Source organism: Mesoplodon densirostris, chromosome 4, assembly GCF_025265405.1.
Source record: "Mesoplodon densirostris isolate mMesDen1 chromosome 4, mMesDen1 primary haplotype, whole genome shotgun sequence".
NCBI classification, from domain to species: Eukaryota; Metazoa; Chordata; class Mammalia; order Artiodactyla; family Ziphiidae; genus Mesoplodon; species Mesoplodon densirostris.
In genome coordinates, this window is record NC_082664.1 from 122,770,389 (window position 1) to 122,790,013 (window position 19,625).

The 19,625-nt window shown below is 41.4% G+C and overlaps 1 protein-coding gene across 1 annotated transcript in view; it reads right to left on the reverse strand.

The window, feature by feature from the left end:
- Positions 1–19,625, reverse strand: part of THSD4 (thrombospondin type 1 domain containing 4) — a 571,330-nt gene that overhangs the window by 468,314 nt on the left and 83,391 nt on the right. The window contains exon 4 of the mRNA XM_060097078.1: positions 7,730–8,177. Within this exon, the coding sequence (XP_059953061.1) occupies positions 7,730–8,177 (448 nt within the window). The remainder of the gene's footprint in view (positions 1–7,729; positions 8,178–19,625) is intronic.

Sequence of the window (19,625 nt, forward strand, 5' to 3'; positions counted from 1 at the left end):
CTAGAGCCTGTGCTCGGCAACAAGAGAAGCCACCGCAATAAGAAGCCCATGCACCGCAACAAAGAGTAGCCCCCGCTCACCACAACCAGAGAAAGCCCACGTGCAGCAATGAAGACCCAAAGCAGCCAAAAATAAATAAATTAAATAAATAAATTTATAAAAAAATAAATAAATAAGTACTCTGTACACATGTCTATACAAACCTAGGCTTACCCCAGGAATGCTTGTTTATTTCTCTCTCTTTAGATTATGAATGTATCTCTATGCCTGTAAGAAGGTCTGAAAGAGAATATCTTTTTTTCTAACTAACCAGGAAGTATGTGGCAAAATGTAAACTTAAATTCAAAGCTCCTACTCCCTCAGGGAGCATACATTTCTCAGTGGCTACTTTGGGGATCACATTAATAAGACTGGTTTCTTCCCCTCTGCTATCTGCTGAGACAGGATGTGAAATTCCTTCAAAGGCAAATAGTCACTGTGCCCCTACTATGTGTCAGGGGTTGCAAGCATTGAGGCTACAGAGAAAAATCCCTCATATAGTCTCTCACAGGGATTTCACAGGCCAAGGGAAAAAAAAAAGAAAAAGAAAAAGCCCAACAACAAATAAAACATAAACCAAAACACATAATGCAATGAGAAGAATTTGGTGAACTGTTTGGGCACTACATTTCTAACCTTGCAAAATAAGGAGGGGACTGATCCTTCCTAATATTGATAAATCAAGACAATAAAAATGGTTAATATACTATATATAATAAAAATATAACTGAAAATAAAATGTGGCTAGCAGAGATCAGCAGAGTGGGAGGAAAGAGAATCATTTCTTCATCTTTCAGAGTAAGCAGTCAGAGAAAATTTGAAGTTGATATATCAAGAAGCAGAGATGTTCGTACACTATTTAGACTTATGGAGAGAATGAGAGTAAAACTTTTTTTTTTGCGGTACACGGGCCTCTCACCGTTGTGGCCTCTCCCGTTGCGGAGCACAGGCTCCGGACGCGCAGGCTCAGCGGCCATGGCTCACGGGCCCAGCCGCTCCGCGGCATGTGGGATCTTCCTGGACCGGGGCACGAACCCGTGTCCCCTGCATCAGCAGGCGGACTCTCAACCACTGCGCCACCAGGGAAGCCCAAGAGTAAAACTTTTAAATGATTGACTGTGATTACACCTTGGGAGAGGCACTAGGATATACCTCTCTCTACCACTGTGATATTTCTTCCTGTTTGTACTACTTTTTATAATCATGAAAAGTGACAGTTGTGAACAATTCATATATATGTGTATGATTCATACATCTATATTTCATACATATGAAATATATCTATGTGAAATTTATTTGAATATTTATATATAATATTTACATGTTTAATATATTTAATATGTATATGTTCACATAATATTCATATACATATTTCATATATATATATGTAAGGCCACTTTTCATATACATATGAAAGTCAATAAGAGAACTTTGTATGGAAAATTCCCAGTGGTCTGAGAAGATGGAAAGCAGAATAATGCAAAAAGCACTGACACTAGCATATATTTCCCAGATAAGGAGGTTGGTGACAAGCTCACGATAGGAGAAACCTAAGCTGAGCCCTCTAGTTAGATGACCTGTCCATCCGCTAACTGGTCCCACAGTTCCTGTCATGTTTTACACCTTACAGAACTGCACTGGCTTCTTGACGTGGTCCATTTGCTAAGCTTCTCCTTAAACTGCACGCAGGAAGTTGTTTGTCAGTTCCTCTCATTTCATATGAGACTAGGAATGGGATAGAATTAGAATCTGCCTAAAGAGACCTTAGCTATATTTGAGATTTGTCCAACATCTTCCCTTCATTTTCACTTACCTTGAGCCAGAAACAAGTCCCCATGGATATCTCCATTGTCAGAAGTCAGTCCCACCCCAGGGAAATTTACTGGAGAGTCATTGATACCAGAACTCATCACAGCCATTGTTTGCTAAAAGCTGCTTTTTAGCCCCAGAGGTTTTTCCCCTTGAAACGTTAAGTGCACTCAGTCTAAGTTCAGGATCATTTTTCCTTTGGCAGCAAAGCCCTTTAAAAACTCGAAAGCTTGCCCTCGCCTTGCACCTGGTGACTCCCTCCAGCCTCCCTGATCCAGAAGGAGCCTGTGTGTCAGTCCCCTCTCCAGGGAGGAAGCACTGAACTCACAGTGCTTAAGAGAAGGAGGCAGGAGAGAGACACCTACGTCTCCAGGACAAAGGGCATACATAAGGTGTCTTGGTTGGTTCATGTATTTTGCAAAAAATAATACAAAACCCCAGAAACAGCTAGTAGAAAAGAACTGTATTTTTACTACATCTCCATGGGCACCAGGAGGGATTGTGGTTTGGTTTTCTCCTTCCCCTGTGTCACCCTTATAAAGACTCTAGTTCTTTTGCTCCCAGGTCTTAACCTTCAATGAAAGTCCATGAAGAAGAAACTTATCTATTTCCTCGATTGCTTGAATACTTATAATTTTTAGCCATAGCTGAGGAAGTGCAGGGCTGTGGATAAACCATGGACACCCCTGTGTTGCCCCTTCACTGCTGAAGACATACTTGCAGGTGAAGCCACCGCTCATGGCAAAAGCATCTCATTCCACTGAGAGGTCCTCCAAGCACCCTTTCTTGATCCTCAGCCCCTACAGGAGCGCAAAGGGGCTCTCGGATCCCTGTCACTCCCTCTTCCTAGAAAATTCTCCCTTCCACTGGATCGCCTGCAGGAGGCCTTTGCTGCCTCCACCCAAGCCAGGTTCATTTCCACTACCTGGAGATTTCAAAGTGCCTACACAGTGTGTAGAGTGGTGCCTGTGCCCTGCGCTTGTTATTACCTATTTATGAGTCTCTCTCTCCCGCTCGACTTTGAGCTTAGGCTCAGAGCTTGCTCTACTTTCAGCGTCCCTGACTCCACTCAGTCAATGTCAGTGCCGTGCTTATGGACTCCAAGCAAAAACCCGCAATAGTGAGTGACCTGGACTGTTGTACTAGTAGACGTCTAAGATGATGCCTGCTCTAAAAGACCACAGATTCTTTATTTTTACTGGAGTGTATCACCTTCACTTCCTCATATACATTGTAGGCAAGGAAAAAGAAAACCTTCCTTATTTTTAAAGTCTATATTCAGGGATCATTAGTGCTGCACTGATTACTGATACTGAAGTACTATTTCATAGAGGACATCTTATATGAACCGAACATCCTAAAGACAAACTAGCATGCTTAAAATTCCCAGATGACATCACAAGGTAGGGCTTAATATTAAATATGCACATTTGAGGGTATAAAGGCTTCACTGGCATGAAGTTATCTATAGGCTGACTTCTATCACTTTAAACATGACCCAAGGGTGATTACATTGAAAGCCACATCACAGCGAAATGCTGGGTCTCTCAGCAATCTTGTTTTATTCTTGTGCAAAGGGGAAGGACTCTCAACCACAGCTAACCCAAAGGACAAAAGGGGACTCTGAGCAAGTCTGACCATTTCATCCCCAGTTCCATGACTCAGCCCTTAGGAATTGAGAGCTGTTCAGATATGCAGACATCTTACTCCATTCTTATCTTCAGGCACGTTCACTTATCCAGGTCCAAATGGTTTATTTACTAACAATGTGTCAGCACATGCCAAGCTCCTTTTACACATGACCTTATCTGAACCTCACATCAACCCTATGGAGAAGGTACTATTATTCTCCCCACTTCACAGATGATCCTCAAAGAGTTAAGTAACTTGTCCAAGGAAACTCAGCTCCCAGTGTTGGAGCTGGGGTTTGTATCCAGCTCAACTTAACCCCCAAACTCACTGTCCCACACTGTCCAATTAAACCGGTTGATTAGAATTGCTTTCTGATTTTTCACTGTGTTTAAAAGGTTTCTCACCCATCAATCTCATGTATGAAAGTCCAGCAAGACCACGTGATAATTCTGTATTCTGAGATGTTAAAGCATAAGTTTCCCATTAAGACCGTGATTATTTAAAGTGGATAGAAAGAGGCGGGAGGGAAAGGAAGGAGGGTCCCTACCACCTGGCAGGCACTGCAGCACCCAAGATCCTGAAACAACCCTGCCTTTTTGTCCTTGACTAAGCTGCTTCCTTGGCCCCAAATGCTCTTATCCCTTTTCTGGCCATCCTTGAAAGCCCAGCTCAATTGTTCCCTTCCCCAACCCTGTGGACTCCCGCCCTGTGCTCTCAGAGCTCCTTCCCCCTCACTAAGTGCTCCAGCACCAAGTGCTACGACCTACAAGTAGCTGCATTTAGCACCTTCTCTGTTGTGTTGAGGGAGGGATTGTGACCAGTGATGAGATTTGGAAGGCTGCAAAAACATTTCCCCTAATTCAGACCACCTGTCATAAGCATGACCTCACAGCTCAGAACTGAGCCCTTTACTGTGGGGTAGTTTTAGAAAGGGGGCATTCCATCAAGAACTAGGGTGGGGTACACTGGGCACTTAGTTAAAGGGATGAAGTTCTGAAATCAGTGGATATTTCCAACCTACCCTGGGTTACTTTCCCTTCTTTTTCTTCTCCCAGATAATAACTGGGTGAGAACTCGAAATGTATGCATTATTTTCTAATTTTTTGAAGAGGACATAAGTGATAACTTTCATTCCTTGTTCACAGTATTACCCTTCACCTCTTTCCTTTTTGAGTAGGAAGACTTACATAACTGGGGGACTCACGCCATCCCCTCACTTGGACATTGAGGAGGATACGTACATGTCTACATAAGGTCATTGATGCTAAGATGCTGGAGCACATGGGTCCAGGTGGAGGATGTGCAAATAAGACAACACAGAAGACTGAGATTACTCTCCTTAGAAAGGCCTGATTGCAAGGTTGGTCCTTGGCTGATGTCTGGGAACTTGGATTTCAAAAGGGTTCCCACCACTCCCTAAGTGATAAGAGTGACTCACTATGCTCCAACTATATGTACAAGCAATATATATATATATATATATATTTTTACATCTTTATTGGAGTATAATTGCTTTACAATGGTGTGTTAGTTTCTGCTTATAACAAAGTGAATCAGCTACACATATACATATATCCCCATATCTCTTCCCTCTTGCCTCTCCCTCCCTCCCACCCTCCCTATCCCACCCCTCTAGGCGGTCACAAAGCACTGAGCTGATCTCCCTGTGCTATTTGGCTGCTTCCCACTAGCTATCTATTTTACATTTGGTAGTGTATATATGTCCATGCCACTCTCTCACTTTGTCCCAGCTTACCCTTCCCCCTCCCCATATCCTCAAGTCCATTCTCTAGTAGGTCTGTGTCTTTATTCCTGTCTTACCCCTAGGTTCTTCTTGACATTTTTTTCCCTTAAATTCCATATATATGTGTTAGCATATGGTATTTGTCTTTCTCTTTCTGACTTACTTCACTCTGTATGACAGACTCTAGGTCCATCCACCTCATTACATATAGCTCAATTTCGTTTCTTTTTATGGCTGAGTAATATTCCATTGTATATATGTGCCACATCTTCTGTATCAATTCATATACCCTGAGAAAACCATAATTCAAAAAGAGTCATGTACCAAAATGTTCATTGCAGTTCTATTTACAATAGCCAGGAGATGGAAACAACTTAAGTGTCCATCATCGGATGAATGGACAAGCAATATATTTTATGCTAAGCACCTGCTTTCCTTTTGGGAACCTGGAACTTTAGTATGTAGCAGGCAAAGGGTGCCTATGTGACTAGCCACCGATATAAACTTTGGCCATGGAATCTGTAATGAGCTTCCCTGGTAGACAACACTTCACATGTGCAACAACTCATTGCTGAGGGAACAAAGTACATCCTGTGCAACTCCACAGGGACAGGACTCTTGGAAGACTGTGCCTGCTTTCCTCTGGACTTGGCCCCATGCACCTTTCTTTGTGCTGATTTTTCTCTGTATCCTTTCACTGTAATAAATCGTAACTGTGCATACAACTATATGTTGAGTCCTGTGAGTCTTCCTAGCAAATCATTAAACCTAGGAGTGGTTTGGGGGACCACTAACACAGGGAGTTTTAAAGTGTCCATGGGGCATGGCCCAAGTCACAAGAAGCCATGGGCTTATAAAAAGAAGATATGTAGTAATGGGACCTTTAAGGAAAGCTATCTCTCAATAATGGTAAGTAGGATGTGACTTGGGGTGATGGCATGCAAAACATTACAGTGAAAAGAAGGGAGTTAAACCTGTACAATCCTCTGTCAACATTTACTTCTTTGTCTAAGAAAATGTGTGAGACATTGTTTTACCTACGTCCAAAATGATGCAGACATGAATTCACAAGAATTTTTAAATATTCTTTGCAATTCAATCTCCTCGGTAGTGGAGTTATCCAGCACCCAGAGAAGCCACAGCTTTTATATGGGAAGAGACAGACCTGCTGTTGGCAGCATAGGTCTGGAAAAAAGTGCATGCTTCAAAAACATAGGTTAAATGAAAGAAATGCTAAGTAGATATCAGGTCCACATATATGTCAAATGCCTTCTCTCTTTTCCCTTCTCTTTATGGATTACTTGGTCCTTAAAACTGACACATACTAGTCAATGGGAGAATATGTTCTACATTAGAAATGAATTCATTTCATTTTTTAAAAATTGCAATGGATATTCCAGAACAGGGACTGTATCTTATCATGGACACAAATATTTTTTTTTATTTATAAAGCACTTTCTTAACATCACCTCATTTGACCCTCGTAACAACTCCATGAGGTAGATAATATGACTTCTATCTTCCATGGAGCCTGGTCCGTTACAAGACAAGCAATGATGCTCAATTAAGACTTACTAGCTGACTGATGGCTTTAGAAAAATTACTTTAGGCTTTAGGAAAATTTCTGCTTTACAAAAATCAATAATTCCTGAAGTCTGTCAGTGGAAGAACAAGCTGAAAAGCAATCCAGGCATTCAGAGGAATTATTAAAATCACAAATTAAGTCATTTCTATGGACTCTACAGCAGGAAATATATTTTTAATGAGGAAATTGAAGCTAATATATAACAGCTGTCCTGTTACCCAGTAACAGACTATTAAGGCAGATTAAATTATTAATGAAAAATATAGTAACTTGGAAGTTTAACCTTTAAACATTCTCATTCCTTTCTCTTTTATATAAAGTCTTTCAACTGATATTTATTCTTAAAAACACGTTTGGTCATCTTATGTAGTTTCCATTTATAATTCGCTTTGCTATGGAATTATTAGCTGTAGAATCTTCAGCAATTTTTCACTATCAGACTTTTTCACAGTACAATATCCAAAGTCTTTATGCCTTGAAGAGCAGGGAGCCTCCAGGAAACTTACTGGATGATACGCATGCTGGTCAAACCTCCCAAAACTCCCACATCTTTGACACCACCACTGGTTGCCCTAAATTAGCCAAACTGCACTTGACTCACAGACCCACGAGCAAAGAAAAAATATTGTTGATATAAAGCCACTGAGAATGTGAGAGTTGTTTGCTATATGCAGCAATAGTGATTGTCAATAAGTGATTCAAGAAGTTATCCATAAGTTACTAAAGTAATAACCTTATAAAAAAGAAAAGTATATGGGAAGAACACATGAAGAGAAATGAAAGGGAGGGAAGCCAAAAGGTGCATTCACGTGGCCTAAAAAACCATGCCCTCTCTGTCTTCCACCATGTTTACTGCCAACCAGCAGAAAGATAAGAGTAGCAGCTGTTTCCAGGGCCAGTCTCAGGCGGTGTATACTCACATTTGTGTTGCACAGCTTGTACTGCCGATAGGCCCCAATGCAGGAGATTGCTGTAGATCGGGCAGGCTGGGAGAAGCTCTGAGCTGCCCTGTGGGCCCCCAGGCCAGGGCTGCTGCTTGTTTCTGGGTTGTGGAAGAGATGTGAGGCTTCAGGGAAGCCTTGGTCATGGGTCAAAGGCAGCTGGTAGATGGAGCTCTCTGAGACTTGCAGTCCAGGACGAGGGCTACTGTCACTCTGGTACAGAGGTCCATGTCGGGGGGCCCGATGGGCTGGAAGGTTGTAGCCATGGCTAGAACCAGATGCCCCCTGGGACCTGGAATTCCGGGATGAGGGCCTCTGCCTCCGAAGCCTCTGTGGCAGGTGTGCAGAGTCCGTCTGCAGTGGTAAGATGTATGGGGCCTTACCATAGCCATACATGCCAGGGCCGATGGGACCTCGGGTCCTGCTCCTAAAGAGAGACACACAAGAGAGGATTTTCATGTTAACCCAGAAGCTCTGATCCATGGGAGAGGGAACTGGGTAGGAACAGAAGCCTGGGAGAGAGCCTATAGTAGAACAAGGAGGTAAAAGAGGGCTTTCCAGGAGAAGGGGAGATTCTGGAGGCTGGAACAGAGGCTCTACAGAGGCTGCCATGTAGAATGAAGGTAGGAATCAACAGTGGGTGATGTGACTGGTGGAAAATGAGGTTAGAACGGTAAGCTGCGGCCAGTAGGTGATTTATGTCAGGGAGTTTGGGTGCTTTTGTAGGTTGTAGGGAGCCACTGAAGGTTTTTTGAGAAGAATAAAGATAGAATTGTAATTTCAGCCAGAGTAACGTCCTGTTCACTCTTTTTCAGATTATAGTTTGTGGGATTTTTTTTTTTCTCACTTAATTGTACCTGATATTTCAGACTCTGTTTCCATAACCATTCATGCCCAAATAGCTTTTCCAGGTAAATGGAACTTAGCTACGCAACCAAAGACTAATGCAGTCCTGAGACGTGACTTGCTCTGGGTCAAACTCAATCCCTGATGAAATGAGAGGAGGCTGAACAATGCGGAACCCATGCAGAACAATGAGTAAATGGTCATCTTCACATTGGTATGGATCTTTAGGTTTTGTCAAGACCAGCTGCCTTGTGAGGTCTTATGACAATCATGTAAACAGAAGTGTGCATGTAAATTTCCAACAACTGGCTTTCCAGGGGGGAAAAAGCCCTGATTTGTGCCATTTGTCCATTTCCACCGTGTAAGTACTCCCACCATGGCCAATTTCAAGCTATCAATGTGAAGACACAATCATCTCTAACAAGCAGGGAAAAAAAACTCCAGCATACCACTGCATACAAATGTACTGTGAAAATACTGTTTGCAAAATACAGAGTTAGGAATGATGAACAAATATAAAAGTGAATCAGAGAGGATTCCCAAGATCCCAACCATACAACTGAAAGTAACTAGAACATAACACAAGGTGGGGTAACAGCCTTGGGAGCAATACAACAAGCAATGCGTCAGGAATTCTGAGGCAAGAGAATGCCTCAGAATTCCTCCCCCTTCTGTCTGTGGGGATCTGAGAAGGTTTCACCATCACTGGTCTGAGAGTTGGGAAGCAAGGTTCCAACACTGTGGAAGGATTTAAGTAAGACATATAACTCTTACTTATTTGTAAAATGACTGAACTGGATTAAATGACCACGAAGGTCATTCCAACTCTAAAATTTTATGCTCCCAGAGTATTTAATACTACATTTATGTAAAATTGGAAATGTGCCCAAGACTTTCTACAGGATGGCCCCATTAAAATAAGCACATTAAAATAGCAATCAAGGTGAAACATTAATTTCTGCCCTCACGAGGAAATTCTTGCTTCACTCTACATAACCACTGAACGTAACATTTAACAGACCACAACTAATTATTAACATCTTTATCACTAATGGAACCTTCATTCTTAGCTGATATGGTTTTGAATTAAACTGTGCTAGTGTTTATTTTCCTTTAGGCATTTCTCAATTAATCTTGGCAACACTTAGGACTCTATGAATGATGGGAGGATCCAGAATGTTGCTTTGAGAGATGCAATTAAGAAGTTGGTCGGGCTGCCCTGGTGGCGCAGTGGTTGGGGGTCCGCCTGCTGATGCGGGCGACGCGGATTCATGCCCTGGTCTGGGGGGATACCACATGCTGCAGAGCAGCTGGGCCCATGAGCCATGGCTGCTGGGCCTGCGCGTCCGGAGACTGTGCTCTGTGGCAGGGGAGGCCACAGCAGTGGGAGGCTCACGTACTGCGAAAAAAAAAAAAAAAAAAAGAAGTTGGTCTTAGGAGGAGCTTCAAGATGGCAGAAGAGTAAGACATGGAGATCACCTGCCTCCACACAAATACATCAGAAATATATCTACATGTGGAACAACTCCTACAGAACACCTACTGAACATTGACAGAAGACCTCAGATGTCCCAAAAGGCTCTTGGTGCTCTAGCCAGGAGTCAGGGCTGTGCCTCTGCGGTGGGAGAGCCAAGTTCAGGACATTGGTCCACCAGAGACCTCCCAGCTCCACATAATATCAAATGGCAAAAATCTCCCAGAGATCTCCATCTCAACGCCAAGACCCAGCTCCACTCAACGACCAGCAAGCTACAGTGCTGGACACCCTATGCCAAACAAGTAGCAAGACAGGAACACAAACCCACCCATTAGCAGAGAGGCTGCCTAAAATCATAAGGTCACAGACACCCCAAAACACACCATCAGACATGAACCTGCCCACCAGAAAGACAAAATCCAGCCTCATCCACCAGAACACAGGCACTAGTCCCCTCCACCAGAAAGCTTACACAACCCACTGAACCAACCTTAGCACTGGGGGCAGACACCAAAAACAATGGGAACTACGAACCTGCAGCCTGCAAAAAGGAGGCCCCAAACACAGTAAGTTAAGAAAAATAGGAAGACAGAGAAACACACAGCAGATGAAGGAGCAAGGTAAAAACCCACCAGACCTAACAAATGAAGAGGAAATAGGCAGTCTACCTGAAGAAGAATTCAGAATAATGATAGTAAAGATGATCCAAAATCTTGGAAATAGAGTGGAGAAAATAGCAGAAATGTTTAACAAGGACCTAGAAGAACTAAAGAGCAAACAAACAGTGATGAACAAAACAATAAATGAAATTAAAAATTCTCTAAAAGGGATCAATAGCAGAATAACAGAGGCAGAAGAACGGATAAGTGACCTGGAAGATAAAATAGTGGAAATAACTACCTCAGAGCAGAATAAAGAAAAAAGAATGAAAAGAATTGAGGACAGTCTCAGAGACCTCTGGGATAACATTAAATGCACCAATATTTGAATTATAGAGGTACCAGAAGAAGAAGAGAAAAAGAAAGGGACTGAGAAAATATTTGAAGAGATTATAATTGAAAACTTCCCTAATATGGGAAAGGAAATAGTTAAACAAGTCCAAGAAGCACAGAGAGTGCCATACAGGATAAATCCAAAGAGAAACACGCCAGACACATATTAATCAAGCTATCAAAAATTAAATACAAAGAAAAAATATTAAAAGCAGAAAGGGAAAAACAACAAATAACATACAAGGGAATCCCCATAAGGTTAACAGCTGATCTTTCAGCAGAAACTCTGCAAGCCAGACGGTGTGGCAGGACATATTTAAAGTGAGGAAAGGGAAGAACTTACAACCAAGATTACTCTACCCAGCAAGGATCTCATTCAGATTTGAAGGAGAAACAAAAACCTTTACAGACAAGCAAAAGCCAAGAGGATTCAGCACCACCAAACCAGCTTTACAACAAATGCTAAAGGAACTTCTCTAGGCAGGAAACACAAGGGAAGGAAAAGACCTACAATAACAAACCCCCAAAAATTAAGAAAATGGTAATAGGAGCATACATGTCGATAATTACCTTAAATGTAAATGGATTAAATGCTCCAACCAAAAGACACAGATTGGCTGAATGGATACAAAAACAAGACCCATATTATCCTGCCTACAAGAGACCCACTTCAGACCTAGGGACACATACAGACTGAAAGTGAGGGGATGGAAAAAGATATTCCATGCAAGTGGAAATCAAAAGAAAGATGGAGTAGCAATTGTCATATCAGACAAAACAGACTTTAAAATAAAGACTATTACAAGAGACAAAGAAGGACACTACATAATGATCAAGCGATCAACCCAAGAAGATATAACAATTGTAAATATTTATGCACTCAACATAGGAGCACCTCAATACATAAGGTAAATGCTAACAGCCATAAAAGGGGAAATCAACAGTAACCCAATCATAGTAGGGGACGTTAACACCCCACTTTCACCAATGGACAGATCATCCAAAATGAAAATAAATAAGGAAACACAAGCTTTAAATGATAAATTAAACAAGATAGACTTAATTGATATTTATAGGACATTCCATCCAAAAACAACAGAATACACTTTCTTCTCAAGTGCTCATGGAATATTCTACAGGATAGATCACATTCTGGGTCACAAATCAAGCCTTGGTAAATTAAAGAAAATTGAAATCATATCAAATATCTTTTCTAACCACAACACTATGAGACTAGATATCAATTACAGGAAAAAATCTGTAAAAAATACAAACACATGGAGGCTAAGCAATACACTACTTAATAACCAAGAGATCACTGAAGAAATCAAAGAGGAAATCAAAAAATACCTAGAAACAAATGACAATGAACACACGACGACCCAAAACCTATGGGATGCAGCAAAAGCAGTTCTAAGAGGGAAGTTTATAGCAATACAATCCTACCTCAAGAAACAAGAAACATGTCAAATAAACAACATAACCGTACACCTAAAGCAATTAGAGAAAGAAGAACAAAAAAACCCCAAAGTTAGCAGAAGGAAAGAAATCATAAAGATCAGATAAGAAATAAATGAAAAAGAAATGAAGGAAACAATAGCAAAGATCAATAAAACTAAAAGCTGGTTCTTTGAGAAGATAAAAAATATTGATAAACCACCAGCCAGACTCATCAAGAAAAAAAGAGAAAAGACTCAAATCAATAGAATTAGAAATGAAAAAGGAGAAGTAAGAACTGACACTGCGGAAATACAAAGGATCATGAGAGATTACTACAAGCAACTCTATGCCAATAAAATGGACAACCAGGAAGAAATAGACCAATTCTTAGAAATGCACAACCTTCTGAGACTGAATGAGAAAGAAACAGAAAATATGAACAGACCAAGCACTGAAATTGAAACTGTGATTAAAAATCTTCCAACAAACAAAAGCCCAGGACCAGATGGCTTCACAGGCAAATTCTATCAAACATTTAGAGAAGAGCTAACACCTATCCTTCTCAAACTCTTCCAAAATATAGCAGAGGGATGAACACTCACAAACTCATTCTACGAGGTCACAATCACCCTGATATCAAAACCAGACAAAGATGTCACAAAGAAAGAAAACTACAGGCCAATATCACTGATGAACATAGATGCAAAAATCCTCAACAAAATACTAGCAAACAGAATCCAACAGCACATTAAAAGGGTCAAACACCATGATCAAGTGGGGTTTATCCCAGAAATGCAAGGATTCTTCAATATACGCAAATCAATCAACATGAAACACCATATTAACAAATTGAAGGGGAAAAACCATATGATCATCTCAATAGATGCAGAGAAAGCTTTTGACAAAATTCAACACCCATTTATGATAAAAAACCCTCCAGAAAGTAGGCATAGAGGGGACTTAGCTCAACATAATAAAGTCCATATATGACAAACCCACAGCCAACATCGTCCTCAATGGTGAAAAACTGAAAACATTTCCACTAAGATCAGGAACAAGACAAGGTTGTCCACTCTCAGCACTATTATTTAACATAGTTTTGGGAGTTTTAGCCACAGCAATCAGAGAAGAAAAAGAAATAAAAGGAATCCAAATCGGAAGAGAAGTAAAGCTATCACTGTTTGCAGATGACATGATACTATACATAGAGAATCCTAAAGATGTTACCAGAAAACTACTAGAGCTAATCAATGAATGTGGCAAAGTAGCAGGATACAAAATTAATGCACAGAAATCTCTGGCATTCCTGTACACTAATGACGAAAAATCTGAAAGTGAAATCAAGAAAACACTCCCATTTACCATTGCAACGAAAAGAATAAAATATCCAGGAATAAACCTACCTAAGGAGACAAAAGACCTGTATGCAGCAAATTATAAGACACTGATGAAAGAAATTAAAGATGATACAAATAGATGGAGAGATATACCATGCTCCTGGATTGGAAGAATCAATATTGTGAAAGTGACTCTACTACGCAAAGCAATCTACAGATTCAATGCAATCCCTATCCAACTACCACTGGCATTTTTCACAGAACTAGAACAAAAAATTTCAAAATTTGTTTGGAAAAACAAAAGACCCCAAATAGCCAAAGCAATCTTGAGAACGAAAAAGGGAGCTGGAGGAATCAGGCTCCCTGACTTCAGACTATACTACAAAGCTACAGTAATCAAGACAGTGTGGTACTGGCACAAAAACAGAAAGATAGATCAGTGGAACAGGATAGAAAGCCCAGAGATAAACCCACGCACATATGGTCGAATTATCTTTGATAAAGGAGGCAGGAATGTACAGTGGAGAAAGGACAGCCTCTTCAATAAGTGGTGCTGGGAAAACTGGACAGGGACATGTAAAAGTATGAGAATAGATCATTCCCTAACACCATACACAAAAATAAGCTCAAAATGGATTAAAGACCTAAATGTAAGGCCAGAAACTATCAAACTCTTAGAGGAAAACATAGGCAGAACACTCTATGACATAAATCACAGCAAGATCCTTTTGGACCCACCTCCTAGAGAAATGGAAATAAAAACAAAGATAAACAAATGGGACCTAATGAAACTTCAAAGCTTTTGCACAGCAAAGGAGACCATAAACAAGACCAAAAGACAACCCTCAGAATGGGAGAAAATATTTGCAAATGAAGCAACTGACAAAGGATTAATCTCCAAAATTTATAAGCAGCTCATGCAGCTCAATAGCAAAAAAACAAACAACCCAATCCAAAAATGGGCAGAAGACTTAAATAGGCATTTCTCCAAAGAAGATATACAGACTGCCAACAAACACATGAAAGAATGCTCAACATCATTAATCATTAGAGAAATGCAAATCAAAACTACAATGAGATATCATCTCACACCAGTCAGAATGGCCAGCATCAAGAAATCTAGAAACAATAAATGCTGGAGAGGGTGTGGAGAAAAGGGAACACTCTTTTTTTTTTTTTTTTTTTTTTTTTTTGCTGTACGCGGGCCTCTCACTGCTGTGGCCTCTCCCGTTGCGGAGCACAGGCTCCGGACACACAGGGTCCGCGGCCATGGCTCGCGGGCCCAGCCGCTCCGCGGCATGTGGGATCTTCCGGGATCGGGGCACGAACCCGTGTCCCCTGCATCGGCAGGCGGACTCTCAACCACTGCGCCACCAGGGAAGCCCCGGGAACACTCTTGCACTGCTGGTGGGAATGTGAATTGGTACAGCCACTATGGAGAACAGTATGGAGGTTCTTTAAAAAACTAAAAATAGAACTACCATATGACCCAGCAATCACACTACTAGGCATATACCCTGAGAAAACCATAATTCAAAAAGAGACATGTACCAAAATGTTCATTGCAGCTCTATTCACAATAGCCCGGAGATGGAAACAATCTGAGTGTCCATCATCGGATGAATGGATAAAGAAGATGTGGCACATATATACAATGGAATATTACTCAGCCATAAAAAGAAACGAAACTGAGCTATTTGTAATGAGGTGGATAGACCTAGAGTCTGTCATACAGAGTGAAGTAAGTCAGAAAGAGAAAGACAAATACCGTATGCTAACACATATATATGGAATTAAAAAAAAATGTCATGAAGAACCTAGGGGTAAAACAGGAATAAAGACACAGACCTACTTGAGAATGGACTTGAGGATATGGGGAGGGGGAAGGGTAAGCTGTGACAAAGCGAAAGAGAGGCATGGACATATATACAGTACCAAACGTAAGGTAGATAGATAGTGGGAAGCAGCCGCATAGCACAGGGAGATCAGCTCGGTGCTTTGTGACTGCCTGGAGTGGTGGGATAGGGAGGGTGGGAGGGAGATGCAAGTTGGAAGAGATATGGGGATATATGTATATGTGTAACTGATTCACTTTGTTATAAAGCAGAAACTAACACACCATTGTAAAGCAATTATAGTTCAATAAAGATGTCAAAAAAAAAGAAATGCTAGCAAAGATTCATGCAGAAAGATAACAATCTCGAAATAAATTAGATTAAAAATCAACAACAAAAGAAGAAGTTAGTCTTAAAAGAAACAAATATCTATCTATCTATAGATATAGATATATAGAGATATATATATGTTGGATGTAATTTGCTTCTTGTGGCAGGCCAGGTAATATGAATGAATGACATCATGAAAAAGTGAAGGAAAGAATTTCTGTGTGTGTGTTTGTCTTTTTTTTTTTTTTAAAGATCTGAAAGCCTAACAAAAATTCTAGCTTCACAGTAAGTACTGGGTGGAGATCCCAGCTGAAGGTAATACAGAAATAAACACACATGGAGTGATGCTTCTCAAATTTGAATGTGCACAGGAATAGCCTAGGGATCTTGTTGAGAGTGTCAGATTCTGATTCAGAAGGTCTGGGGTGGGGCTCAGGATGCTGCATTTCCAACAAGCTCCCAGGTGATGCTGGTGATGCTGGTCCATAGACCAACAACTTTGGACCAGTATCACCAGCATGACTTGAGGAACGAAGTCAAAGAACAGAATTGACATTCCAAACAAAAGAGTGAGAATTCAACAATAAAATTTATTATGCTTAATGAAGAAAGACAGCTATAAAATTGTTTTAAAAACCTCTGAGTTTGTGACATATACAAACATCTGCTGGTCTGGGCCGGGCTGCACTGCTATAGCTCAGTGAGAGGTGCTGAACCCAGTCTGACTTGACCTTGCTCTTGGAAAGTAGAGGAAGCAGAGTGACAGCCTACTACAGTTGGCTGATGACTTCTATAAGCATCTTTCCAAAGGCTGTCCATCACCCCTGAGGGGGTAACGGATACATGTGCACATGTGTATTTTCGTACTCACACTGCCTTGTGGGAGGCTCTGCCTAAACCAGAGAACCATTCAAAACCCACCCAAACAGCAGCACCATCGGAAAGAGGATGATTCAGAAACGAACGGCCAGTTAATTCTGATAAACGGACTACAGAGGAGGAGCAGCCAGTTAGGGTGTGCTTGCGAGAGAGATGATTTCTGAATCCTTGACTCAGAACACTTGGATAAGCCACAGATTCATCCCCACTTGGCCAGGAGAATGTGTGTTTTCCTTACAGCCGGCTGGTCAGAGCTAATCATCCTGATGGTTCAGAATGGCCTCTTCCCCACCAGGACAGAGTCCATCTGGCCACTTGCAAAGGAGCCGACATGAACTGGGTAGATTTATGCGGAGTTGAGATTATAAGCACAGATGTGGCCGAGGATCTGTGTAGCCAGTTAACCCTTCCAGGGGTGCTCGCGGTAGGTGCCCTGGGGGCTGTTAGGTTGATTAGTTCTGCTTGGTCTCCCCATAACCCATCTCTGGGATTTTACTTGGGATATCCCATTTGTCAAAGTTCTAGCTAATTTTGGAAAGTTAGGTCTTGAGAAAGAAATGGAAAAAGCCTGAGTTGGAAGTCAAGGACATGGATGTTAGTAAAGCATAGTGGTTAGACTTGGACTCTGAAACCAGGTTTCCTAAGTTTGAATCCCAGCTCTGCCACCTGGTAATTATGAAATTTGGGTCAGTCACTAGGCTTTTTTTTTTTTTTTTTTTTTTTGCGGTACGCGGGCCTCTCACTGTTGTGGCCTCTCCCGTTGCGGAGCACAGGCTCCGGATGCGCAGGCTCAGCGGTCATGGCTCACGGGCCCAGCCACTCCGTGGCATGTGGGATCCTCCTGGACCAGAGCACAAACCCGCATCCCCTGCATCAGCAGGTGGACTCTCAACCACTGCGCCACCAGGGAAGCCCCAGTCACTAGGCTTTTTGAAGCACTTAGGATGCAACATTTAAGGAGACACTCACTCTCAGGGTTGCGATGTCTCCTTAAATGTTGCATCTCAGGTCCAGTCCTGGCCCTGCATGCATTTATAAATAAAGATGATAATAGTGCCTTCCTTCCAGGTTGTTGTAAAACATAAATGACTTAAGAGCAAAGGACTTAAATAATGCCTTGCACAGAGCACACTTCATATACGTATTTGCTCTTTTAAAAAAAAGTTCAAGCTTGGCCATTTACTAGCTCCACAAACTCTGGCAAAAAAAAATGCACCCTCAATTTTCTTACCTATTAACTGAGTTACACCCACTAGGATGGCTATAATAAAAGGAACAAATAATAACAAGTGTTGGGAGAGGATGCAGAGAAACTGGAACCCTCATGCATCCCTGGTGGGAAAGTAAAATAGTGCAGTCACTTTGGAAAACTATCTGGAAGTTGCTCAAAAAGTTACATGCAGTATTTCCGTGTGACCCAGCAATTCCAATCCTAGGTGTATACCCAAGAGAAGTGGAAACATATGTCCAAGCAAAGACTTGTACATGAACGTTCATAACAGCTTTGTTCATAATAGCCGCGAGATGGAAACCACCCAAATGCCTATCACCTGATGATTGGATAAACAAAACAGAGCATATCCATACACTGGATTATTACTCAGCCGTAAAAGAGATGAAGTACTGATATATATTACAATACTGATGAACCTCAACACTATTCTACGTGAAAAGAGCCAGACACAAAAGGCCACGTATTGCATGATTCCATTTATATGAAATGTCCAGAAACAGCAAATTCATAGAGACAGAAAGCAGATTAGCGCTTACCAGGGGCTGGGGGGGAGGGGAGAATAGGCAGTGACTGCTAAAGGGTACGGGTTTCTTTTTGGGGTGATGGAAATGTTCTGTAATTAGATAGTGGTGATGGTTGCACAACCTTGTGAATATGCTAAAAACCACTGAATTTTATACACTCTAGATGGTGAATTTTATGGTACATTAATTATACCAATAAAGCTTTTATTTTTTTAAAATGGGAGCATGAATAATTCCCATCTTATCTACTTACAGTGATGTTGTAAAGGTCAAATTGAGGTTACCAACAGGAATGCATTTTTCAAATCTGAAAGCAGTTTTTATCATTCATTTTCCATTATTTGTTTCAACAACCTTTAACAAACTTTTATTGATCTACGAGCATATCATGTGTGATATTTTCTTCTGCTCGTTCACATTCCCAAGCCTGACGACATTAGTAAGTGCAGAGCCTCCCTCCCCCACAATGACAAGAACAAGGCAGTAAGTGTTCTGACAGCAGGTTCTGGTCCCAGTTCTTCCAATGACCTACTATGGATGTCTGGGGAAATTGTTTCTTGAGAAAATAGCTGCAAATAGCATTTTGGAAAGGGTAATAAGCACATAAAACACTTTTCTTACAACAGGCTGGCTACCATCCAGGGGCTCATTATGTGTGATGTTGTACAGCTTGGTGATGTTAATCCTGACCAGTCAGTGTGACGATTCAAGCAAAGACACCACATCTAGCCTCCCTCTTCCCAGCTCTATACACGAACCCTGAAGTGTGTCACCTACAACTACCACCTGAAACTGACAACACCCACATGTCTACTGCCTGCCCAGACCCCTCTTTTGAGCATCAATCCCATAGACCCAACTAACCTGTAGACTAGCACTGCTTCTCATCTGTGAGGTGCATGCAAGTCACCTGGGGATCTTGTCAAACTACAGCTTCTGATTCAGGAGGTTGGGGGGTGGGGGTCTGATTCTGCATTTGTA